We start from the raw sequence: 27,116 nt of genomic DNA, 5'->3' as shown, positions 1-27,116 counted from the left end.
GCAGCAAGGACTGACTCCTGTCCGCTCGGCCTCCACCTCTGCTTAGGGATTTCTCTAAGAACCACAGCCATGCAGGACTTCGGTGCTGAGGTTCCCATGACTACAGACAATTGCCCACCACCACCACCACCCCCCCCCCCAAACCACTTGCTGTCTGCTCGCTCGGTACTCCTCAAGTACTCAGGAGTAACCCATTGAGCTGGGTCAATACCGCATTGATCTTAGTGGGAGAGCAATCTAAACATAAACGGTATATCACAGCCTGAAGAGCAAAAGCTCTGAGAAGAGAAAACTCCCGTCAGGCAGGGCTTGACAGTAGCTCTCCCCCACCCCATGGCAAACCCCAGCTCCCACTCAACAGCTGGCTTTCCAGTTCAACAATCAATAATAATACACTTTTCTCTTAACTCCTAATCGCAGCCTCCCCGGCTCCCCTGTTTACTTCAGAGGCTGCCCTCAGAAATTCACACTTCTACAAGGTCATGCGGCCAGTGAAATGTCGGACAGGGAATCGGTTTCTCTTCCAACCACCAAACCACGAGGTCTTTGTTAAGGTCAAAATTATCATGAAACATTATTTACAGAGTACACAAGAAACGCAGCTCTGCAGCTGTTATACACGCGAGCTGCGGCGTGCAATAACACAAAATAAAAAGATAAGGAGTCCTGCAATTTACTTACTGTGCACATAAACGTTAAATGTCACGGAAGTGCTGACATCAGAGTTGGACACCAGGAAGGTGTAGGTGCCTCCCTCTGTGCCTTTTAATCTGGTCAGATGAAGTTCGCTCACATATCTACAAGGGAAGGACAATATATCAACCCCCTGTGGATAGTCTGTCCTAAAATCCAAGTCTCTGTCACTGTTTCTACTTGGAAAGAAATGCCTATTTGGGGGGAAATATCAATGACTCACTTAATTCAGTGTTAACAAAATACACACACACACACACACCATGATATTTGGGACAAAAACCTGCATGTGAAGACACAGAACTAGGCTAGCTAAACTTTTGGGGTCACTGTCCCAGGCTACCCTCATGACCAACTTCCTATTCTGCCCACACTGTAGCAGTACCTTGAGCTCTGTCCTGGGGAACCCTGGCTCTGCACACGCCCTCTATTTTCACGTCGACTCTTGGGGCCCTCGGGAGCCACATAACAATGACTCCCCTCCACCCACTGTCAGCCGACCTTGCTTCTGTCAATAATGCTATCTCTTGGTATTCTTTTTACTCCCGGACTTCTTTTCCCAGAGTCCCCTGCAGTATTTGTTATTCAAGTATCTGCTGTACTCGGGGACCTGCAGGATGGCTGTGAAGACGGAATAGCATATAACCCTCGAGTTAGTGTGAGCTCTAGATGGATAGATCAGCTGGGCAGGCCGTGACCGCGCTCAGTGGCCTTGGTCATTTTCCTCTCACCAATCCCCTCACAGACCACTGCTAGGGCAAACTTTCTAATCTCAACCTCCCATGCAGGTGCCTCTGTGTCCCTGTGCCTCGTCTACAGGCCTGTTTCCATGTGCCCTCGGACCCATGTTGTGGGGGCAGTCCATCACCCCTCACATCTGTAACCTTCCCCCAAGGGTCACCTTGAATGTCCTTACTCAGCAGCTTGCCCGTTCCCTCACAGTTTTCTCTCTGCATAAATCCCATGCCACTGAACTCCTGTCTCAGGTTCAGCTTCTAGGGAACTGGGCCTGTGGTAATAATTCCTTTTTAAACAAACACACACAAGATCCCAGCCTACAATCGTCTACCTCGGCCACTCCTCCCCTACTTCCCAACTCCACCCTCTTCGGCCCAACCCTCAACAACCCAGGCTAGCTCATCAATTCACTTGTGTTCACCCAACCGTCAGCAGCTCCTGAATGGAGTCACAGAAACTCCACCCAGTTCCCAGCCCCCTATTGGTCATCTGATCTCGGTCACATGGCTCCACGCTTCTGTGCCTTGGTGTCCTTGTGCACAAAAACGGGGGAATTAAGAGTGCTCCAGAGCCAGTGGGGTGAGTGGGTAAAGATGCTCCCAACCCAGGTACCCGAGTTTGATCCCTGGGATGCATGTAAAAGGTGGAAGGAGAGAACTGACTCCCAAAGGTGGTCTCTGACCTTCACACGTACTTTGGGGTGCATTATATTACTGCATCATTACATACCCACACCATAACAAACTAAATTTTAAAAGATTAAGTGCTACATCTAAGGTTTGTGCTGATATATGTAAGGTATACACACATGTGAGCACGTAATTAGGTATTAATTAGTACTGCTCCTATTGGAACTATGATGTTTTGAGGATCTAATAAGAGGTCTGATAGTAAAGAAAAATAATTGATCACCTAGCCCAAAGCTTAATAACTCATAGCTGCCCTCAGAGTTTTATTAAAGTTGTAACAATACTAATTTTCCTAGCTTCCTAAGGAGAATTATTGTGACCTGAAGATAGGCCAGTCATTGCTTTGGGTTACCCTTAAAACTAAGAGAAAAGTAACCCCCACTTTCCAAACGAGAAACTGAGTCAGCATACATCCGCAAGTGTGGCGTGAACGTTCTAAACCCACAACGAGATGGAGTCCTCAGCTGAGGACGCAGAGGTAATGCTTCTTCATGGGGCATCTTTCCATGCATTGCTGGTCATCAGGCCAGGCCCTGCTGGGAAGGCGGCTGGGAGAGAGAGGGAAGGGCACTAGTTCCTTTCTTACCTGATGTTACTTTTGTTATCCGACTTGAGATAATCCTCCCCCTTGTTAGCGGAGGTCGTGTTCATGTATGTCCACTGCTGGTGTTCAGGTTTGGGGTAGGCCTCATATTCCACAACCAAATCTACATTTTCTCCCTCGTTTACAAAGACTGTAGTATTCTTCACGGGGAAGATGTTAATGAATCCTTTATCTGTTTGTAACAGAATAAGACAACAATCAATATTCCGACAATCGACAAGAGCACACACCGTCACCTTAGGATCACAAAAACGGTGGCTTCCAGTGTTGACGAGCACCGAGTGAGACGACTTGTGAGCGAGCCATGCGTTGACCTCCCTTTGCTCGCCACATCATCCTTGGATGAGAAGGGCACACACCGAAGTCCCTGCCTTGTATACTGCTGTCATCACTAGCAATTCCCTAGAAGGGCCTCTCCAACCACTCGCCTCCATGCTTGTGGGGTACACGTTTCAGGGTATTTTACTAAAATAGCCCCTATCTAGATCCAGAAGAGTTACAAATATAGTAAGAAAGTACCACGGAACAAGGCTAGTATGAGCTCTAACGTGTGGTAAAAATGCTACAGAAGATATCATTGTGTATCTGAAGAAGATGAGAGTTGGCCCCTTTCAGATCACATGCTGTCATACCATGGGCCACCAATCAGACGGCATCTTAACATGAAAACCAGACTTTCACCTCTAACGGTGAGATGGGGGGAACAAGGGGGGGGGATGGTTTTTGGAAGCAACTAAAGGAAGAAAACACAGGAAAGGGCAAATCTGAATTAAGGTAATGGGAAAGAGGACATAAACTAAAACTGGAGGGGGGGGGGGTTGTTTAGCTAAACCGGTAATTAAAATGTGAATAGCACTTTCCATTTATTAAAAATAGCTAAACTAATTTAAAATAAACCCAAGAAGCTCAAGTGCATTCAAAGAAGCCCGGCGAGCCACACACGACAAACTGGCACACTCCTTCTCAGAACCAGTTAGCAATCGAGATTTTCTTTTTTTAAATGATCTATTTTTAAGTCTAAATCCTATCATTTCCATTTGAGAACTCTTCTTAAAATGGGTTAGAGATGTACAAAGTGCTATTTGTACAGGTTACAATGACTCTTAAAATGACAGAACATGGGCAAAGTAAATAATGCAGTCTTAGAAATGGTTACATAATAACCCAAGAGCACCTGAAAAAGAGCAATAAACTAATTGCCCGGTATTATTTTTATAGCCACCATTTAGGGAATGCTTACTACATGCCAAGAACTGCCCCAGGCACTTTAGCACACATTTTGTTTAATAATTACGACATTTATGCTTACAGTCATTCGGGAACATAGAGCTGTAGCCTCTAATTTATAGATGAAAAGCGGGTTATGGGTTTTCTGTGTATGTGTGTGTGTGGTGTCTGGTGTCTGTGGGGATGGGACATGCACATCTAGAGTGTGGAGATGATGCCTGTCTGTCAGGCTAGACCAGCACTCCAGGTGCTCACTCGTCACGGTCCACCCTACTGCCTTGGGACAGGCTCTCCCACTAAGTCAGAGACTCACCATTTCAGTAAAACTAGCTGGCCGGGGAGCTCTCAGGACTGCCCCTCTCTGTACCCCAGTATCGGGGGCTACAGTCATGCTTAGTTTTTTTACGTAGATACTGAGGATTTGAACTCACCTCCTGAGGTTTTCAGAGCAAGTGTTCTTATCCAGTAAGTCATTCCCCAGCCCCAGGTTAAAGATTTAGTGACCACTCCAATTTATAGGTAATACTTGTAATCTCTAATTTATAGATGAAATAGATGATTTATATTTGGATCCAAAGCCATATAGCAAAGTCTAGCTTTGAACATAGGTCTAAGAGAAGCCAAGAATGGCCTCTTTTTTTAGTCTCTATCCATTTTAAGTGAGAGAGAATAAGAACATGAATAAAATTGTATGTATAATGAAAACTCATATACAAAAATAAGCAAAATACTCAAATCTTTAAAAACAGCTACATCAAGTTAAAGTTTAAATTTTATTCTATTTCATTTTCAAATGCTTAAGATTAATTGTAAATTTTCACTAACTTTGTAGTTATCTACATATACACAAGAGCTTGTCACTGCAGTTTTTAATGCTCTCTGGTTGCCGATAGGTTCAGGATCAAAAACACAATCCAGTGTCCTCTCACTACTGAATCAATTCGAAAGGGATTGTTTTCAGCGTGGAATGAAAAAAAATTCCAAAATAAAAAACTGGAGTTGGAGCTGGTCCTCTCCTAAGGTCAGAATCACAAACAACATAACCCTGCCACTTTTTATGACAAGGAGGGGTTGTGGATTGTTTGTTAGATCTTGCTATGTTAAAAGAATAAACGGTGCTTCACAAGGTCATATATCCAGATACTGCACAATGAAAAAAAAATGCCATCGATACCACAGAGCAAATATGTAAGTGGTCCTGGGTTTTCTGTAGTCTACCTTGCTCAATATAGGTTTTATGATTTGACTATAAAGAATATACCCCCCAAAGGCCCATGTATTAAAGGCTTGGTTGCTAGCAAATGGGCTTGTAGGAAGTGATTGGATCATGACGATTCTAAGTTCATCAATGGGTATCCATTGTTAACTCTACTGATGAATGGAACGGGGAAGGGGCTGGGGGGGGCGGTTAGCGGGCAATAGGTCAGTAGGGGGATGCCCCTGAAGAGTCTGTCTCGTGTCTGGCCTTTGTTGGCTTGCTCTCTGCTTCCTGACTGCCAGAAGGTAAGCATCTCTCCACTGACACCTGCTCCTGCCATGCTGTTCCAGACTTGCCTCAAGTCTCCAGACCTGGAACCTGGAACCTGGAACCACAAGCCACAACTCTGCTCCTTGGAACTGTTTGTGTCCGGTGTCTTGTCGTAGTAGCAAAAGGCTGACCTAACACAACAGGACTATGTTGTGTAGTGGAATAAAGCTTTAAGTTTCTATAATGTAAGAATTAGTAAGACTCTGCCTTAAGTACCATAACATAAAGAAGGAACTCTAAACAAACTGCTATGTTTAATTTTCTTTTCCAAGTACTTCTGCATTAAGAAACTGGTGGTACATTAACTTTTAATCAGGTTCAAACTCTATGTCTGACATTCCCATAAAAATCTGCCTCTTCTCATCTCCAATGCTGTGGGGAGCTGGAGGCTGTTTCTTCTGAGAGGAAATGCAGAGAAAAACTGGGGTAAAAAGTGAGGTAGCAGGGCCCCTAACCCCAAACCAGGTCAGATTCCATCAGCTCGAACCACAAAAAAAAAAAAAAAAACAAAAAAAACACCAAAAGGTAACTGTGGGAAATGGTGGGTATGTTCACTCGCTTCAACCACAGTAAACTTTTTATGATCTATATGCAGCCCTGTAACATCATGTTGTGAGCCTTCGATGTACACAATTCTAAATATTTTTTAAAAAAATCAAAGTTAGCAGAGTCCCCAATTCTTACTCTAATGCCCGTCCCATGTTGGATCCAAACCCTACTCCTGGCGTTGACAGAATCATCCTGCCATTGTCTTTTCCTGTTCCTGTCCCACCACAAGTCACTCCTAACCCACGACAAAACCAGATTCGGATTTCACAGCCACGGGGCTGGCTTTCCAGTCACACATTTCTAATTCTTGGAAACTGATGAATGGATTTTTGAAATCCGATTACATACAACAATATGTTCAAAACATCCTTACTAATAGCTTTCTGGAGCTGAAGAGGATATATCAACATGCTCCCTAATCAACTTAGCAAATTAGTGCTTATGGAGTTTAATATTTTAAAAGCATAGCCCTCTATTCAAATTAATAAATGGCTCACGATCACATTCGGGGACAGAGGAGTACACTTTCTGTGTGAGGACTCTATAATTATAAGCGAAGTGTCTTCTCTGTTGAGAGACTTTCCATTAGAACTTGGGCAGAAACACCACATTTTTTATGACGTTACTAAAGGGGTTTTAAAAAAAAATCACAGAGCTCTGCTCCATAAATTACTGAAATCTGGGGGGGCGGGGGAGATGAAAACAAACAGTGCGTTGCTTTATTATTCCTTACAAAGAGGAGCTTCACCGCGCTACATGGGTGTTATCCAAAGCAAGCAGCAGGAAAATGGTTGCATTAAAAAAGGCATGGAGAGATACATAACTTTATATATTAATTACAATAAAGACGCAAAGTTTTTAAATACACACACAGGAACCAAAAAAAAAAAAACCCACAAAACCAAAAAAACGTATGAATAAAATAATTTTGGGATAATTATTATTAGTCTGAGTAAAACAAAAACAACGAAAAAATCACGATGTGCTGCCTGGGAAGTCAACACTTGTGGAATTCCCAGCATTGGGAAGAGCAGAGCGGAGCAAACATGGCAGACCTGGGGGGGCAGAGAGCACCCCCCACAGGACCCTGCTCTCACAGAGGCAGGCTCTCCAGGACCAGCGCTGCCTCCTGAAGGCCTGAGCCATGAAGCTACAGAGCAGTGAGGAGCAAATGGGTTGGAGAAGCCCAATTCAGCACCAACCGCAAAGAGACCGAAGGCCATGACCAACACAAGACACCAGAAAGACAGAGAAATACTCCAGGCATCTCAGATGCCTGACAAAGAGCATCTACGGTCATTCCCAAGCTCCAATCTCTCAGCGAGGGCTGCAAGGTGAGGGGGGGGAGGGGGAGGGGGGAGGGCAAAGTGACAGGTCTGCACTTGAGTGACAGTTCTCTCCACTGTCCTCTGGGGTAAACTGGTAGGCTCTGGTTTGGTGTTCTTCTGGCAAGAAGCTCCAGGAAGAATAATCATTCATTCCTTCATTCATTCATTTTCTGGTAATAAATTTGACGAATTGGTTCTTAGAATCCCATTTGCATGAAAAGGAAACCATCTAGTAATTCCTCCTTTCACTATTGCTGGTAATTTATACATTCCCATAGAGATATTTACCTACTACTTTCAAGGTTGTTGTGACATTTGCTGATCCAAAAGTATTATTGGCATAACACACGAACACTCCGGAATCATCGACTCTTACGGAGCTGATCGTCAGCGTCTCCTGGCGTTCGTAATCGAAGTCCCCCCGGTGCCAGCTACTGCGTCTCACCTGGGCTCTGGTCTGTGGTTTTCAGAAGGGGAGGAAGAAAAAAAAACATCAAAGATTACCATATAATTTATATTCAGGATCTTTCCTAAATTAAAAATAGCAGCAATTAACTTCTCCATATTAGCATTCATTATACACTACTGAGGAGGAATAATAAGGCGTCGTGACAAGCCTGTCACTAGGCCCCTTCATATCACAGGATTATATTGAAAGATAGTCATTATGAATGATTGGAGGGAAAATGAGAAAATTCATTCCAAGTTCTCCGCAGTATTAGATTTTAGGAGTCACCATGGAAGAAATATTACAGAATACTGACATTTCATAATGAGTCAGCACACTTATGTCCGATGAACATTTCCTACCCTGCCCCCCTTTGAGACAGGATCTCCATGTAGCCCAGGAGAGCTTCTAACTCCCTATGTAGCCAAGGATGACCTCGAACTTCTGAGCCACATGCCTCCTCCGTCTGAGTGCTGGGATCACAGGCCCAGGCCACCCTCAAGTACAGTTTCCATTGTGCTGTGGATTGAACCCAGGGTTTCATGCATGCTAGGCAAGCAGGCTCAGCTGAGTTCCAGCTACCACCTTTTTTTTATGTGTGTATCTAGTGACTGAAAGAAAACATATAATCTCCTTCTTAACATTTAGTATCTTCAAAAGTGAAATGAGAATCGGAATCAAGACAGCTGACTTGGAGGTTCACCACCACAGTCATCAGCCCAGTCACATTTTCTTAACTACCGAAGGGATGAGGCACGTGACACGTACAAGACCACATCACAAAGCAGCGTTGGAGCAGGCCGACCGGGGAGGACCATGGCTCTGCCCTTGTGACCGCACTCTGGTGATCTGTCTGCTGACCATTCATGGGGAGATGCTTGCATAGGAAGTCTCATGGGAAAACTTTAATATAGGCAATGCTAATTCCAAATTTGCTGCTGTGTGCACAGATTCCCATTACAATGGAGAAAAAGCATCCACCAAAGAAAACAAGCAAGTGGGAGGTGATACCCGGCTACACTGCGCCAACAGGGTGAGCCCAGCAACCGGTGCTGGTACCGGGAATGATGCTGGAAGGGAGCTGGGCAGGACACTCGGGTCCTCAGATCAGCTGTGTCTAAGAGACAACAGGACAAAAGTTCCAGGATGTGATGACCGCCGTCACCCCCGAAACAACATGAGCATCCATTGGGTCAATGTCACAATAAAGATTATGACTGCGAAGGGAATGGGAGAGATGCTTCTTTTACTTAGAAAGCACAGAAAGGGACAAGGTAGCTCACATCTGTAGCGCCAGAACTTGGGAGCTGAGACAGGCCGACAGCTACAGGTTCAAGGCCAGCTTGGGCTACAACAGTGAGGAGCTATCACAAAGCATCAGTCTTAAAACTGCCACCAAGTGAAAGCACATGCCTGCAGGGAAAAGACAAGCGAAACAACATGGAAAGCGTGTGAGCCACCTGCACCAATAAGGACTAGCCACTTGTGGCCACGGAGCATTTCAAATGTGGCAGTTGTGAATCCACATAAAATATAGCCCAGATTCTGGCTACTCAGAATTATCTAAGATGCAGAATACGCCGGGCGGTGGCGGCGCACGCCTTTAATCCCAGCACTTGGGAGGCAGAGGCAGGCGGATCTCTGTGAGTTCAAGGCCAGCCTGGTCTACCAAGTGAGTTCCAGGAAAGGCGCAAAGCTACACAGAGAAACCCTGTCTCAAAAAACCAAAAAAAAAAAAAAAAAAAAAAAAAAAGATGCAGAATACATCATTAACAACTTTTATGTTAATTTTATTAAGAAATGATAGTATTTCATATTACTGGGTCAAATACGACGTTAAAAATCCCTTATTTTTGGAATGCGCCTACTAGAAGTTTTAAATGGCCCGTGATGGTCACATTATATTTCTATCCTACCTACAACATTGCTAACTACAAACACAGACACTGCCTTTCTTTCATTCTTTCTTTTTTTTTTCCTCGTATAATTTAGTTTAAGAATTTGTCTTCGGGACTAGCAACTGCAGGCCTTACAGAGGCAAAGCAGGTGCTCTGTTAGAGCTAACACCAGCCCACCATGTTTGGAATCCTGTTCCATTAAAACGAGCATACAGAAAAGTTGATGGCCCAAGGTCTAATAAAAGGAAGAGAATCTCTGTGGCCACTAACTGGCTGTGAGCTCTTGATCAAGTTGAAGACACAGCTGGCCTTGGCCTCTGTTTCTAAAAGGTCTGAGCTAACAAGAGGGCTTTGAAGACCTTCCCCATATGGAGGCTACAGATCCCAAGCTATCCCTTCTAGATGTTTCTAAATGGTAAAAATCTGTCATTTCTCTGCATAGGATCACTATCAAAACAAAACTTCCTGACTTCTCTCCAAAGCCACGGTAACAACAAACAGATGGAACACCACTTCCTACTAGGGCCAGAGAGTCCCCAAAAGGGTGCTCAGCACAAACTCTGAGATGGCCAGGGCAGAACAAAACAGCTTGGTCAAAAATGATGTTCTGGGGCTGGAGAGATGGCTCAGAGGTTAAGAGCACCGACTGCTCTTCCAGAGGTCCTGAGTTCAATTCCCAGCACCCACGTGGTGGCTCACAACCATCTGTAATGAGATCTGGCGCCCTCTTCGGTATACATAATAAATAAATAAATCTTAAAAAAAAAATCCTATTTAAAAAAAAAAATGATGTTCTAACAATGCCCTAAGTCAAAGATCATAATTAGCATCCCACCAAGCTCAGAAGCGAAAGTGAATAGAAATGTTAGCGTTTGGATAGCACTAGGAAAGCCAGCCAAGATGAAAACCATTATAGAAACTCCAAGACTTAGGCTTGAACAAATAATCACAGCCACTCTGAAGATCTCATTGGATCTAATTTCTCATGAGTGAAACTTCCTCTAAATGGTCAGGATCAAACATTATAGATTTTTTTTTTAAATAATCTGATAGTGCTAACAGCATTCCAAATTATGCCAAAGGATCAATAAAAGATTCATGGTGAACCCTGGCAGAGGGCCAAGAGTCCCATCTGCAAGTCACACATTGCATGCTGTCTGCACATGATTTAGTTTTCTTTAACCCTTGGAGGCACACACTGGGATCTCCCCAAAGAGTTCCTAACACTAAAGACTTGGTTACCATCACCAGTGGGTTAATTGGGAATGGCATGCAGGACTCCTGGGAACCCCGGCTCAGAACAAAACCACCTGGGGCAATCGAATTTCTCATCTTAAAAGGGGTAATTTTCAAGTATACACAGGCTCAAATACACACACATAGTCTAAATGGTTCTCTCATCTGAAATCAAGGATTATAGAAAGCCAATTAATATGGGATTGTGCTCTGTAAGGTTAGCCCAAAATCCATACAGAAGCTATTATTTTTATTACATTAGATGGTCTAAAAACTAAAACTTGTTTCTCTGAGGCATTGGTTTAAAAGAATGAGCCTCTAGTACAATCCATTCTCCAGGGCAGTGGCAGGCTTCATAGACGAAGCAAGATATCATCCATCAAGGTCTGCACAAACACCATCATTATGCGGATCACCATGGTTATGCGTTTAGCACAAGGCTCTTTATGCAGGCATGAAATTGCCAATGTTGAACATTGGCCAAGAGGAGGAGGAAGAGGAGGAATAAAATGTTTTTCTTTTTTTTTTTTTTCCACCTCACATTCCCATATGTCAAATGAAGAGGAGCTGCTGATGGCTAGGTAATCATCTCACTAAAATTACTTAAAAATAGAAAAGAAACTACTCAATCAATGGGAATTTTAATGCAAAATATTAGGAAAATTAAGCATTTTAAAACCCTTGTTATTGAGACCAAAAAAAAAAAAAAAAAAAGCCAAAATAAAGTAGCCATATAAAACTGTCTAAAATGGGTTATAGAGTGCCCTTGCTCAGCATAACACCTTTGGGCTCAAGCCTTAGCACAGGAAGAAAAGAGATTGGGGGGTGGGGGGTGGGGTGGAGTACCTGGCTAGAATTTATTTAAGATATGCCCAACACAGCATCTGACATGTAGTGGGCATTCAATATGTATTTGTCAACTGAATGAGAACATCAACATGTCTAAATGTTTCACATTAAAGATAACCAGTTTATTAATAGCAAGTAAAACAAACAGAAAACCATTACCAACTTAATCTCAGGTAACCAGCCTCAAAGGAGGAAATCTGAGCTGCACAAAAAGAGAACCCCATCCCCAGTCATTCTTTGGGGATCAGAAGAGTTTTGGGGGCCACACATGACACTATTTATCCTTTGCAAGAAGAGGGGAGAAGGTTGCTGACCACCCTTGTATCATCTGGCCTCACACAGACAATATTCACGTGAAGGTTATACAGTTATTCGTTTGTTTTGTTGTCTTTTTAATCTCCTTACTAAAGTCATTTTTTTTTTTAAAAAGTGTTAAGTAATAACCCGAGGCTAGTGCCCACTCTTTTCTGAAAATACAGTGAGGATGTGGCCGTTATTTGCCACTAATAATAAATGCCTATGTTGTGTAATATATATAGCATGGGAACACACTCTAGCCAGCTGCTAACAGCCATGTCTACCAGCAGAGTCATCCACAGGCCAGTTTCGTAGAGAACCTGTACAATCTCCCACGCGGGGACAGCCACAAACCATGAGGAATGAACAGAGCTCCTTACCTGAGTGTTCCCCTTTATCCACATTGAGCCCACGGAACTAGACACATCTTTGATGGTGCATGTCACTGTAAATTTGTCCCCTTCCCTGAGGAGATGACTTGTTTCAGACACAGACACAGCTGGAATAGCTTTGATGGCTAGAATTAAAAGAAATATGTACCTGAAGTCAGTCGATTCGTTACAGCATGAATTTTAACTTCTTTCAGTTAAACACGCCTCCTTTTCTTCTCTTTAGTGTGTGAGTGTGTGTGTGTGTGTGTGTGTGTGTGTGTGTGTGTGTGTGTGTGTGTAAATGTATGCCATGTATGAGTGTCTGAGAAAGCCAAAAGAATACCCTGGAGCTGGAGTGATAGACAGATGTAAGCCACTCAAGGTCAGTGTTGGGATTTGAACTGATCTTGTGGAAGAGCAGCAAGTCCTTTAATTTCTATGTCACCTCTCTAGACCCCAACTTGCTTTTTCTTGACTGTGCATAGCTCGCATTATATCATTAAATAATATACAAGACACAATACATACTAACCTATCTGTATTGCTTGCATATCTAAGTATACCATCAATTAAGTCATTCATCTCACAAGTAAATTCATCCACGCTGAGTGAAAAAAGATAGGCGTGTCCACTAGGAGATCATAAATACTTGCTTGTGGCTTTTCCTATCAGGTGGAAGAAGCTAACACAGTGAAGCAGATGTAACCCTTTACCTGGAACACACTTGATGATTTCCTGAGGACGTAGCCTACAACTAAAATTATTCTCCTAGCCAATGAGTCTCTTTCCTATATATTATACAATCACACCTTGCTTATTTCTGAAAACTCCGGGTTTTAAATAATGAAAATTCCCTTCATTTTAATGAACCCAGTTTTTCAAAAGCGGATTAATAATGCTCATCGGTTGAATCCCAAAGTGAGGCTGAATTAGATAATCTCAAATACAAGGCCTAGTTTATCTTCCGGCTACTGAGAGGTTCATGTGACGCCACAGTAAAGTTCCACGGGCTGTGGGCACTTTCTTTCCCAGAGCTTGAATGGCTTGGGAATGCATTAGAAATCAATCAGCTCAAGGAAAAAAAAATCAGTCACTTGTCCACAGCAAATTAAAAAATAAACCCCTTGTCGACTAATCGCAAATTAAATCTTCCCATTGAGTACGACACTTAGGGGAAGCATGTCGCTTTGGGACGCCCTAAACCACCAAGTTTAGTGACCATCTTAGCCAGCAACAGCCATGAGCCATGGACCTGTCACTGGGGGGAACCCACCAATGTCCAGCATGACTTTGGAAACTGGTAACCTTCCTAGACGCTTGTGTCCTGACACGCTCGGCTAAGGGGGAGGAGAGAGGTTGGCCCCGTGAACAGGGTTCTCCATCTCTCACAAGATGTAAGCAAGGCGCCATACCTGCCCTCACTTTCAGGATGAATTTGTCCGACATCACCCATTGGCCTTCTCGCTGGGCAGCACAGCGGAGGCAGAGGCGGTGGTAGGCCCGCTTCACGTTTTTGATGGTGATGCCAGCCTTGGGGTTGGGGACGAATGTCAGGTCCTTGGGGAGAGGTTTCCCGTCACACTCCTTGAGGGAATAGTTGGACACCTGCGGGTCTGTCAGAGGGCAGCGGACCAGGGCGTCGTGGTCTTCTTTACCGTACAAGGGCAGGTCGACCAGGAAAAGAACGGCAGGATCTGTGAAGCAGCAGAGCAAAAAGTCGGTGTGTGGCCTGGCTGCCCGTGGGCACGTCTGTGCGTCAGGCAGGGTCTTACTAGGCTGGCGGGGAACTTGTATGTAGACCAGGGCGGCTTCGAAATCACAGAGATCTACCTGACGCGGCTGGGATTGAAGGCATGCGCCACGATGGGAAATCACATTTTTAAAAGACTTTTAAAGCACTACAAGCTTCTGTAACACATTTTCTTAAACTGTAACTTACATGTAGGAGAATGTGGTAGCTTGTCTGTAGGTAGATCATGGCCCACAGACTGAAGACTGGAAGTGGGTGTCAGATCCCCTAGAGCCAGAGATGTCAGTGGTGGGAGTTGCCCAGTGTGGGTGCTGGGACCCAAACTGTGTGCCCCGTAAAAACCAGCATGTGCTTTTTTTAGTTTTTCAAGACAGGGTTTCTCTGTGTAGCTTTGCGCCTTTCCTGGAACTCACTTGGTAGCCCAGGCTGGCCTCGAACTCACAGAGATCCGCCTGCCTCTGCCTCCGGAGTGCTGGGATTAAAGGCGTGCGCCACCACCGCCTGGCTCCAGCGTGTGCTCTTAAAGCCGGAGCTTCCTCTCCGGCCTCCAATACACTGGCCCTCACTGTGGGTACTATGGATCAAAGGCAGGTCCTCAAGCACTCATTCGACAAAGCAAGCTATCTATCATCCCAGCCAGCCCCCTCAACTACTGTTGAAAAATTATCCTGTCCACTTTGGAAATCAAATGTTGCAAACACACAGACAGAATCTGTTGCCGCTGAAATATATTTGTTTAATCATTTAATTAAGGGGGGGAAAAAAAAATCAAACCGTCGTGACCGAACTATGATCAGAAGCCACAGCTGGTTTTCTGCCTACCCTTTCTCTGTCACCAGGGTGTAGGGCCTCCGACAAGGTGCCATTTTTCTTTCCTCACGGTGGCATAGACTGGTTAAGGGCCTGAACGTGAAGGGAGGGTATGAGCTCTGATTGCTCCAGCTAACTCAGCAGCCTCTTGCTCGTCTGTGCGGCCCATCATGAAGCCTAACGGTGCTCTCATTACCACCTGGACATTACAGAACACCTTCTCCAATGTCACCAGCAGCTGGGGGTGGGGGTGGGGGGTGGATGGGGGGGTGTGCTTAACAACCGCGGAGCCGAACCCGGAAGCTCCTCAGCTGCCCACTTAGGAGGGCAGGACAAGTGATAGAGCAGGCCGAGGCACAGTCAATTTCACGGCAATCTTCCGAGGCAGCTTTATTAACCCCTGTTGGAGCGCGTTAAGATTTGTATAATTGTGTCTCCCTAACAATCCCCTAAGGGAGGCTGCTCATCTTATCTAAAGACCACAGTGAGAAATGGAGGCGGCGCTCGCTAGGCAGCCCATCTCCCAGGCACAGGAAATACATCTGCTGTAGGCTCACGGAACCGAGAGAGAGCACGTGATAAATGGCAGGCCCAGTCCCAGTTCAACCGGTGCTGGAACCAGGACTTCCATTTCCTGCCTTCTCACGTGTCCCTTAAACTGTCGTTAGCTTCGTTTTTACATCACCCAAAGGAGACGGCCCTGGCAGGGCTTCTTGACATCCCAGCAAAAGCACACACACAAATTGGTCTAGAAAATGAGGTAGAGGAACATAACTGTCACGTCTCTCTGTCTTCTGTTTCCGAGAGGTTGTAACGGCTGAGAAGAATCGACCCCAGAAGAACTCACGGCTGATAAGGGACGCTTAGCTGTCTGAGCTGCTTTTCTGGGGTTTACTCCCTGAAGAGTGGGCCAAGTCTTTTGAAGCGCTAGTCTGTTTAGGCCTTTGGAGGCCTTTGGTTCCCTGAAGTGTTTTTTACTAAAGCGGGAATATTTAGTATCTCAAGGCATTAAAATGCAGTTTTCCCAAAGGGCCTAATTTATTCTGAGGGCTGACTCCAAGCACCAGGACAAATGGGCTAAGCAGATTGTAATCCAGTTATGGCCTTGCAGACCCCCAGCTGGGGTCACACTCTAAGCCACTGTGAATCTAAAGATGGGGGAAGCCAGCAAAGGAAAACCTTAATGTTGAGCCTTCTAGAACCTGTCACCTTAAAGTAGGAACGGGGTACTGGACACTCCACGACACAGCGACCCAGGAAGCCCGGCACTTACCCCTAACAAACACGTAAATGGAGCTTCGGAGTCCCGCGCTGTTGACACACGTATATTTGCCCGTGTGAGTGGCCTCGGCTTTTTCCTGAACCCATTCACGGTGCTGACCCTCACTCATTTGCTTGATGGTCTCGCAAGTCCATTTGACGAAGGCGGGGTCAACACACACCAGCCTGATTGTGTCGCCGGCTTCCACGATCAACTCGGGTTGTGCTGGCTGGATGGACGGTGGAGACGGCTCCCCTGGACTCACAGATGGCTGAGAAGTCCCTGCCAAGAAAAACAAGGACTGCGTTGAGTGTGAGCTGTCTTGGCGAAATAAAGCAGTTCTTCTAATATTGAGTTCCATCTTCTGTGTACACTACAATAAAAATAGCCCTGCTATTTGTGGCTGAAAAGGGAATTCTGTCTAAAGTTTAAATTCATCTATAAAGTTATTTTCTGCAGCCTTCAATTAGTCCTGCGGGCCATATCTGGCGTACAAGCGGCCGGGCTGGACGTGCTTTCTTCGGGTCAATCATGCACACACAGGGCTGGCACTGCTGACGGGCTGTCCTCACGGCGCTGCTACGCTAACGCTCACCTTGGAAAACACAGCAACATCACACACAGTGGGAACCAGAAACCAAAGTGATCCCGGGTGGCATGGGCATGACTTCGTCCTCAGTGGTGTCCTCACCGCTGATGCGTGGCCCTCACTCAAGGAGATGAGCCACGAGCGAGCGCTGCTCACGCAGGCGGGCCTCATTAAAGTCAGTGGGTCACCAAAGACAACACTAGGAAGACTTTGTGTAAGTAAGAGGGGGGGCTAGGGAAGAGGGGGTGGACAGGAATGGGAGGGGGGAGACGGGGAAGCAGTAGCAGGTATGATAAAGACACACACACACATGTATACATATATGTATGTGTGTGTGTGCATATGTATCTCTGAAAAAGTACATTAAAAATAAGAGCGTACATGACAGGAAGACATCCGTCTGTCTTTCAAGCTTTGGAATTCACCTGTTTCCATACAACACTCCTTCCGTGGCAATGTTCACAGAAGTAAATATCTATCCACCTATCTCCGAATGTCAAGGTAAAAAATGATGGCCGCACCTCGCGGATTAGACCCTGAGACAGTTTACCTCGTATGTTGGTTTCCAATCTGATCAACCGAGCGCCCAGGAAGTCCACCTCGGTGCGGCACACGATTTTGACACACATTGCAGAGTTAAGGAAAACTCTCCGCTCCAGAAGCCAGGGTGAGAAGCACCGTCAGGCAAGCCTGGACATCGGAACTGAAAGCGGCGGGGTAGAACCAATCCCTAAAAGTTGCCCTCTGACCTCTGAAGGTACATGCGTGTGTGTGCACACACACACATGCACAGAATAAAAATGTTTTAAAAGGACTCTGCTCAAGCACAGACTAAGTGAACTACAGCTGTAAGTTCAGACTGAAGAAGAGGAGGTGGGCTGGACCTTGACCCCATCAGACGAGGTGGAGGACGAGACTGCAGAGGACTAGGCCGCCAGGGGGAAAAGGCCTCCAGAAAGGCAGTGTATGAGGCACCCGGCTGGAAAACAGTCCTTGATAGGGAAGGCTGGAGAGCTTGCAAGACCCACACCTTGGCATAAGCCTGGTCCAACCTGCAGGACGATTCATCACGGGACAGGAATGACTTCAGGATGGAACCCCTACCAGCGAGGGTTCTACCAGACAAAAACAGGGGGGAAGTCATGAAAGGCTGGTTTTGTTGTCACTGTTTTTAAATCACCAAGGATGGGGGGGAGGGGGGAGGAGGGAGGAAGGAGGGGGAGGAGGGAGGGGAGGAAGGAGTGGGGAAGAGAAGAAAAGGAGAGAAGAAGGGAGGCCAAGGCAAGATTATGCTTTAGAAAGTGCCAGAAAAAAAAGGTGGGGTTGAGGCAGATACCACATGATGAGACCTCAGACAAGAGACTCGTCCTCTAAGACAGTTACAAAGAGACTCCTGGGCGCTGGCCAGGCGCACACCTTTCATCCCAGCACTTGGGAGGCAGGGGCAGGTGGATGTCTGTAAATCTGAGGCCTGCCTGGTCTACATAGTAGGACCCTGTCTCAAACAACAAAAACAGAACAACAAAAATAAATACAACACACACACACACACACACACACACACACACACACACACACACAAACGGAGACTCCTGGAATTCAAGGGCACAATTTCAGTGGAGTGGGAATTTCTGCCTGTGCCGGGGCAGGCAGCTTCAAGTGTGGAGCTCTCCTTATGGCAGGAGATGGGAGGAAGAAATCGAATGTACAGGCAAAGAAGTAAGTCTGCAAAGTAAGGAACGCAGGGGGGCTACGCACATGCGCACACAGAAGGCGCAGGGCCGGGAGAGTGGGACGGACGGACGGAAGGCACTGTACAGAAAGGCTCAAATTGTCCTCTACGGGCTTATGAATGCATGATCAGCTTCATTCCCTGTCTAAATCCAGGCCAGCGGTTCACCTGGAAGAGCAACTGTGGTCCCATTGTGTCCAGCCTGGGTCACCCCAGAGCAAAAAGACTCTGCCCGGGACAACAATGACAGGGGTTACAGCCATCAAATGTCACTGAGCATCAGCAACCAGAAAGCTGTCCTAGGGTGACAAAGCCTTCCTGGGCCACCAGGCGTCTCACCTCAATGGGGCTGCAGCCTGCTTAGGGACATGGGGCATTGGGGACGGTCTTCAGAGGCCTGGGGAGCACTCAAAAAGAAAAGTGGAGGTGGCCACAAACTATTGGTCTCGGTTACTTATAGCCCAATTTATGTAGCCTTGAGAGGGAGGGGGAGGGGGAGGAGGGAGGGGGAGGGGGAGGGGGAGGGAGGGAGGGGGAGAGAGTGGGAGGGAGGGGGAGAGAGGGGGGAGGGAGGGAGGGAGGGAGGGAGGGACTAGTTCTAGTGAATGGAATATGCGTGCTTCAGGCACTGACACCAAATTTAATCCAGAAATTCAGTTGATGCCTTACATCCTTTTGTGAAAAACTTACAAATCATTGCCACTAGAAGTATTCGGGGTTTATTTCCCCAAAATGACTTGTAAGTTCAACCTGCATACACAATATAAACTAAAAGTAGTTTTATTAGGGTACAAGCGAAGGTAATGTTGATGCCTTGTTTCCATGTTGTCGTCATGGCCTCTCCAAAAATAATAATAGTAGTAACAGAGATTCAGGGTTAGAGAAATAGAGATTCGCATTAAAGGAGCGTCCCTCAGAAAGGTACTCCAGGGTTATAGGGATGCTCAAGGGATAAGAGGGCTTGTAGGACAAGCCTGAGAGCCCGAGTTTGGGTCCTCAGCACAACATAGAAAGCCAGGCATGAAAGAGAGCCCCTGTAGCTCCAGCCGGGCAGGCAGAGAGATCCCACCCAGGAGCTCACTCTCCGGCTGGCCTAGCCCAGGCAGCCGGCCCCATGTCAGTGAGAGATCCTGTCTCAGGGGAGTGGATGACAAACAGCAAAGGCAACACCTGAGGTCCTCCTCTGACCTCTGTGCACAGGGGTGTGTGTGCCCATTCACACACACATACACACACACACACACACACACACACACTCTCTTCAACTGAGCTGTGAAACCACTCTGAAATACACATTTTCAAATGTATGCCCGATATTCAGCAAGCCTCCAACAACTTGTCGACTTGGCCATCTTTTGTCTGTCTACACTGGGATTTTTTGTATCACCAAATGTGATACTTCCTTGATTTTATGTGGCTGTGAATAGGAGTAAGAGTTATGTTCTTGTCCCGGAACATGTTCATGAACCAAAAGAAAATGACCGACGATGATAAAACTCACCACCCCAGGGGCCGACGGGGGTTGGGGTGGGGGTGGGGGTTTGTACATAAACAGACATCCATGAAAAGGGATGCATGACCTCCCTTACGTGACGTACGCGGAGCAGGGCAGTTCAGAGACAGGCCGTAGCATGGAGTTGGTTTGGGGGATGAAGAGACCATTTAACAGACGGCAGCTCTGTCCAGAGGTTGAATGGGGACTCTCCCACACCGTGCACCCGCTCTCATCATCGCTGAACTAGGTAACGTAGCACACTCTCTGTCATAGATAGTGCATCCTCCTTCTTTTAAAACCCTAAAATCAAGCCGGGCGGTGGTGGCGCACACCTTTAATGCCAGCACTTGGGAGGCTGAGGCAGGCGGATCTCTGAGTTCGAGGCCAGCCTGGTCTAGAGTCAGTTTCAGGACAGCCAGGGCTACACAGGGAAACCTTGTCTTGAAAAACAAACAAAAACATAAAATTAAAAAAAAAAAAATAAGCAAAAACCCTCAACAAGCGCCACCTAAGCCTTCTTCTCCGGCGGCCCTGCCTCTTTCCTCCATGACACTGCCACCTTTGGTGGAGCCTGATGAGGCCCCCAGTGTGACTGACTGACACTGTGTCATTAAAAACAAAAGCAAAAAACACTGAACTCCCCATCGCCTGCTGTTCTGCCCAGATATGTCCACGCTGCACCTTCCAGGAAGCAGCCAGTGTTCATCGCAGTTCTTTTAACTCTGAGCTGAGGACCCTGTAACAGGCTGGAGCCCAAAGCGTTTGTGCCCCAAGGTGGCCAACGGCTATTCACACTGCCCGAGTCACCTGCTCTTTATCCCCAAACTGCCTAGGATGTGTATTGATAGTGTATCACTTACGTGTACGAAGTGTGCGCTGTGAACACACACACACACACACACACACACACACACACACACACACACACACACACGGGCATGCGTGTAAGGAGGAAACAGCTGAGGCTCGTGATTAGTAGAAACTGTACGAGGCGCCTCTATTAGCAGATCTACTGTTGGATTTAATGTGGGTGAAACGTTTAGATTAGATTACGATTAGAGGGGGGCCTCCAACTTGCAGCCTGCATTCAGCGCGTCTGCAGAGGACTTGGGGGAACGAGATTAAAATCCGGAGCCCGGTGTATGTACCGTGAGGACGGCGGCTACTCCTCAGAACGCTCCTGAGGACTCCTCTGGAACTCAAAAGCAACCCAAATCTCAAAGAAAAGAATCCGTTCCTCTATTGCGTCCTCTATTGAAGATACAGTATGTCGGACACCAACTTTCATATTTTTTCTTCCCTTCAGAAAAATAAAATGCCTAAGGCGTAGCTGCATTTTCTACCATGTGTCAGTTAACAAAACCGAGTCCAGACCTTCCGCACGTGCGGACTGACCAAGTCTGCTGGTCCCCGGTCCGGCCCTTACAGTAGTGACTGGCTCCTATCAGCCTTGACTTCTAGGGCCTTATTCTTGGACAAAGAACCATTCCTGCAAAGCCTGGATTTCTAGCTGAGGTTAAAAGTGGGGAAGTCATTTCAAAGCCTTTCTACCTTTGGAGGTGAATATAAGGAACCAGGTAAAAGGATGGTTTGGAAGGAAACCCACGCAGAGGGGCCTAGTCTGGTTTTGGGGAAGTGGGCCAAGAGAAGACAGAGCCTCTAGCTTGTAGTTCAACTGCCCCTCGGTTTCTGTACTGTTTGGTTACAATTTATAATAAAAAGAAAAACTAATGATGTGTGTGTGTGTGTCATATTGTTTCTGACATACTTTTCAGCCCCGTAGGAATATCATGATAAGAACCGAGATGGAAGGATCCTAGTAATTGCCCACAACACCCTGGAGACCTTACAAAGTCCATACTGGGAATAGAACAAAGCTGGGCGGTGAGGAAGGGCTCAGTGAATGTCACAGGGGCCCTCAAACCACTCCCGGGGGTAGGGAGACTCTGGTTCACCCACACACTCAGGGAACCCAGGCCACCCAGGGCCCAGACTCTCTGCAGGCTGCTGTGCAGAGGCCAGCTCCTTCGGCACAGATCTGTCGCATAACTAAAACTCCGTGCTGATGGGGACCCCAGAGGCTTGTGGGAAGCCAGACAATGTGAATGAAATCAAGACAGTGGGGGAGGTAAGTGAGCCACATGTCACACACTGAATGAAGACTATCACGCTGCCCCAGATAGAACAAGAAAGGCTCCAGGGGAGGGGGCCATGACACCTGAGTCCGGGGAATCGGCACACGTGTGTGAGGAAGAGAGTAACTTCTCAAAGTAGATGACATCAGGGATTCAGGGTCAGCTACTCCTACGAGGGCCTGAACGGGCAGTACCCCTCCACAGGGGGCTCTCAGCCCCTCAGATCTGCCTCTGCAGCCTCAAGTTCCTTAGAGGATCGGGGACAAGAACATGCTCAATAAATGCAAGGAGGGGTGGGGAATGAGAAGGTGCCCCATCTAGGAGAAGGGCTATTAACTGAGAACACCATCCCTAACCACATCACAGTGTGTGCGTTTGCTCACGTTTTATTGAAGGTTAGCTCCAATTTGTGGCGAATAACTTTATTCTTTTATATTGTTGTACACATTATGCAATAAAAGATTTAAAAGAAAAATCAAATGTACTTGGGGGTAGCATGCACTTTGAAATAGAACAAACTACTTTAGGCCCAAACTACTAGAACTAGGTGCCTTTCAAAGTATCTTCCTGGTCAAGTCTGAACACACTCACACAGGCATTACACACGGACACACCACTCCAAGATCTCCAAAGGACTTTCTGGGTAATATTCAACCCAGTCATACAAAGATAATAAATAACAGTACTGGTAGAATCATCATTAAGGTCACACAACACAGGTTTAGACAATACTGTAAATAAACTTTGACATCATCTCCTAGGCCCAGGCCCTGAAAACAACCCCTTTTGTTTAAAGCAAATTTCTGTTTAGCTTTTAGAGGTGGGCTATTTAGACTCTGTACAAAGTCTGTCAGATTTATGAGCCAAATTGATGTTTCAAGCAATAGAAATGCAACCACTTGCAAGTCGGCTTAAACCTCACAAAAAACAACAAGGCATCTTGGCAGGATACTTTTAAAAGCAGCTCCTACGTCAAGGTTGGCCTAAAGATGAGCCTGTTTGCTGAAGGGGGAGAAATTAAACATAATAAAACGGGCCCGTCGGTCATTAACATAACAGGTGTGAGCTGGGTCTCCACAGACCCACAGTAACTCTGTTTAACTAGGGGAACGCCGAGGGCCAAGAACACCCAGCCCACACCCCAGCCGGCAGGAGGCAGACTCACAGCCAGAGATCATTACCATACCATGAAGCTGGTGCTGGCCAGAGGGCTGTGCATGGTGCTGGTTCACCTCAGGAGGGGTCAGAAGCAATCCTCAATGGGAACTGAGCTTTGGATTGGGTCCTATCTTACAGGGACTCAGCCACCTGAGACAGACAACCATTTTTTGTTGAAAATCAAACAGGCCTTGTATTAGATCATCTTGCCCAACTGTGGGCTGACAGTGTTCTTAGTCTCAGATAGGCTAGGCTAAGCTAGATGTACGAGAGGTTGAGCATGTTAATCAGGTACCTTTGAAACTTCTAACGGTTTTATAAGTGCCGATACTACTGTAGCTTGAGGAATATCTACACTCAGGAGAATTGATCTGAGAAACGCGCGGAGTGTCAGCAACAATCAGAAAGGGATTCCTAGCGTTCAGAGTTCAAGTTGAAGAAAGCAAATGGCCAGGCTGCGGGTGGGATGGGAGAGGGCAACAGTGGGCTCAAGTGAGAGCCTCTGGAAGAGAGTTTCAGCTGGAGGTTAGGGTTGGGAAGACCATCCCAGGGCCTGCCTCTCCATTGGAGGGGTAGGGAGCCAAGCCTGGCTGCCACTCTAGGATCAGGACTAGAACAAAGCCAGCTTAGAGACAAGAGAGGGCCTAGCCAACAGCTTGTGAGACATGAGCAGGCCCTAGGAGGACAGCCAGGTGAGGTGGGCATTTCTGGGTGCTTGAGGTGACTCCAGGCGGGCTGGCCCTGGACGGTGAAGAAACAAGACAAGACTCAAGTTTTAAGGCCTCTGTGATGGGATGATGGCTGTGCCAAGTGATTAGAAAAAAAAACAGACTTAAGGACATTTGAACCAGTGTGATGGCCAGGCCCTAGAGATTCGAGCACAGGAGAGGTGAGGGCCAGGGACACACTCATGCTTACTGGCCCAGATAGTAACTAGGGGTATTGGTATCTGTGAAATCACTGGGATGAGGGGTGGACTACAAAGGCCCGAGCTATCAAGGACAGGACCCAAGGTCACTGAGGGCGGGAGGAGACTGAGGATGGGGCATTTCGGGTGGATGGTGCACGTGGAGGAGACACTCCAGGGGCCGCTGGGAGAGAGCGGCTCCCGGGCTGCCACATGAGGCCCAGTGGTACAGGAGCCCATAACGGCTCAAGGGCACCCAAGTCAGGGTGCGACACTGTGTCAAGCCTCCCATCTGTGATACAAGGGAGGTGAGGCTCTCTGCCGGGTCCCAAGAGGAGTCCAAGTGGAGAATTAACAGTGGAGAATGAGGCCTGGCTGCTGTACCCAGATTTCATAAAATAGCGGGGAGCTGGGCCCAGCAGGGCCAGCTTGCTGTCCCATTGCTTAAGAGGCTGAGATGGGGGAACCCAAGGATCTTGGAAGAAGCATAGTTCCCCAGGGCTAGAAAAGGAACACACACACACACACACACACACACACACACACACACACGCACCACGACAAACAGGAGTGCCCTTGCTCTGAGGAGGCAGGGCTAGGAAGCTACCTTCTCCACCCTTCCTCCTACCTGCTGGGCTGCATGGGGACTTCAGTCAGGGGGGTCCACCCGCAGCTTGGGCCCTTCCTGCCCCAGCTGCTGAGGGAAGGAACTGGGCTTCAGCAGGTCCCCCCAGTTTCTGCCTTAACCACATGCACAAACCCGGGGCTAATAAATCGCCTTTCCTGTAAGCTTCATGTAGTCTTACATCTCTGGTTCTGGGGGATCTGGGGCTTTGTTTTTGTTGTTGTTTTAATCTTTTGAGAGGAAATCTCCTAATGTTGCTCAGGCTGGTCTCCAATGCCAGAGCTGAGCGAGGTGACACCCCCCCACACACACACACACCCGTACACACACCCTCCATCTCTGTCTCTTGAGCAATAGGAACTGACTGCAGGTGGGCACCACTGGGCCGAGCTCCTGGCTATGACATTCCTGATCCCCAGGCAGGGCGGACCGGCCTACTCTGCTGTTAAGTATTTCTCCACTCAGATTCCTCCGCAGAGCCCTGTGGAGCTTGTCTCTGAGCGGGACGTGCCCCACCCCAAAATCCTAAGCGAGCTATCTGGTGGCAAAGAAGATGCCCTCAGGCTACCTGCACCTTCTGAAAAGCAGATGTCACATGTTCAGACCAAAGCGATTGTCACATGTTCTGCTGCTTCCGAGGGACCCACAAGGACGCCAGGGAGGTTTTTACAATCGTGGCATTCAGCACAGCTTCCCACTGACTGAAGGACATGGGCAAAAGTGTGAGCTGTTTGGTCTCGCTGGGATTTAACATTTGTACATCTTAAATAAAACACATAACTGCCTCTGTCTGTTTTCAAGCAGCTAGCGAAGGATAAAGGGGAGTACACCGGGTAGAGAGACATACAGACGGTCTGAACTTTCCTGACCGGAAGTCTCCTCACCTAAGAATTAAAAGTTCAAAAGTCTCAGGAGCACTAAGAAAAAAGTCCAGGGCCTGTTGGGGGACCTAGCTCAGTGGGTAAAGTCAGTCTAGTTCGCCAGAGGTCCTGGGTTCGACTCCTGAGTCCCTCTTATACTGGAGTGGGGCAGACAAGCCTGTAATCCCGGCCCCTCCAAAAGGCTGAGCAGGAGAGTCAGGAGTTCAAGGTCATGCCTGACCTCCACCAGCCCTTGGCCCACCATGGGCTTGTTGAGAGCTTGTCTCAACACTCCCACCACTACAGAAAACTTAGATCCTTGCTCTTGAGGTGTCTGCCTAAAATTCCGGGGGCCAGCAAGACAGCTCAGCAGGTCAGGAGCTTTGCAGGCAGCCTAGTGAGCTGAACTCAGTCCTGGGACCCACACCATGGAAGGGGTCGACTCAGGAAGTTCTCTTCTGACCTCCACACATGTGTGCTGTGGAGCACACATGCCCTTACAACACACACAAAGAAAATAAATAAAAATTCAAAATAAATATAATTTAAAAAAAATTTTTTTTGGAAAGTCCAGGACCTATAATCAAATACTTAGAACCTAAGGGGTAAAGGTAAAGAACTCTCCTTAAAGACTTAGGGGCTGAACAAACAGAAGATCCTCAAATGCCTTGTGGCACAGCTAAAGGCCACAGGTCAGTAATTCCTGGTCCACACCCACACTTCAGCGAAGATTCTTAATTTTTTTTTTTTTTTTTTTAAGAACGTCTTCCAAATATACAGTTACCAGAAGTACAGGCTTTCCTAGGAAAATATTTCCCTTTAAAATAGTCCCTGCTCACACATCCTAAGAAAAAAATCCACCTGAGCGTCTGAGGAAGCAGGACCACCCCCTACACCCCAACCCCATCTCAAAGACTCAAAGAGAGGAAGCTTCCTTAGTCATTATGAACGTGGTCTTTGGGGAGCCAGATAAGCCCCGGGTTTGACAAGGACGACATGTGTGGCTCTAACACAGAGGAGGAGGAACTTTCTCACTTCCACTGGGTTTTCCCCCCCATCCAGCCCAGCTCCTGCTGTAAATATGGAGGTTTCCGTGTTTTGATTTCTGGAAAGCACTCACTGAAATGTGAACCAGATAAGAAGCGCTAGGAGCGGCCTCTAATAAACACCCGAAAAAGAGACCCAGCCATCTGCTCAGTCAGAGCTGGGGGTGGCGTCCGGGGCTGTCCACTTCTTTCAACATTAACTTCCTTAACTTAAAGAGCAAAGCAGGAGACAGGTCAGGAAGAGAGGCAAGGGTCGGCCACACTCAAGAGCAGGACGGTTGCAGGGCAGTGGG

General features: G+C 47.0%; 1 protein-coding gene across 2 annotated transcripts in view; it reads right to left on the bottom strand.

Moving 5' to 3' along the window:
• The window catches only part of Kit (KIT proto-oncogene, receptor tyrosine kinase), a 79,198-nt gene that overhangs the window by 30,132 nt on the left and 21,950 nt on the right, over positions 1-27,116 (bottom strand). For both annotated transcript variants that reach the window (XM_028857963.2, XM_028858019.2), the window contains exons 2-7: positions 16,289-16,558; positions 13,868-14,149; positions 12,465-12,601; positions 7,645-7,813; positions 2,707-2,896; positions 682-797 (exon numbers count right to left, since the gene is read on the bottom strand). In XM_028857963.2, coding sequence (XP_028713796.1) covers positions 682-797; positions 2,707-2,896; positions 7,645-7,813; positions 12,465-12,601; positions 13,868-14,149; positions 16,289-16,558 — 1,164 coding nt within the window. The remainder of the gene's footprint in view (positions 1-681; positions 798-2,706; positions 2,897-7,644; positions 7,814-12,464; positions 12,602-13,867; positions 14,150-16,288; positions 16,559-27,116) is intronic.

This window comes from Peromyscus leucopus, chromosome 10, assembly GCF_004664715.2.
Source record: "Peromyscus leucopus breed LL Stock chromosome 10, UCI_PerLeu_2.1, whole genome shotgun sequence".
NCBI classification, from domain to species: Eukaryota; Metazoa; Chordata; class Mammalia; order Rodentia; family Cricetidae; genus Peromyscus; species Peromyscus leucopus.
Note: the sequence above shows the minus strand (reverse complement) of the source record. Positions and strands in the feature narration are given on the sequence as shown.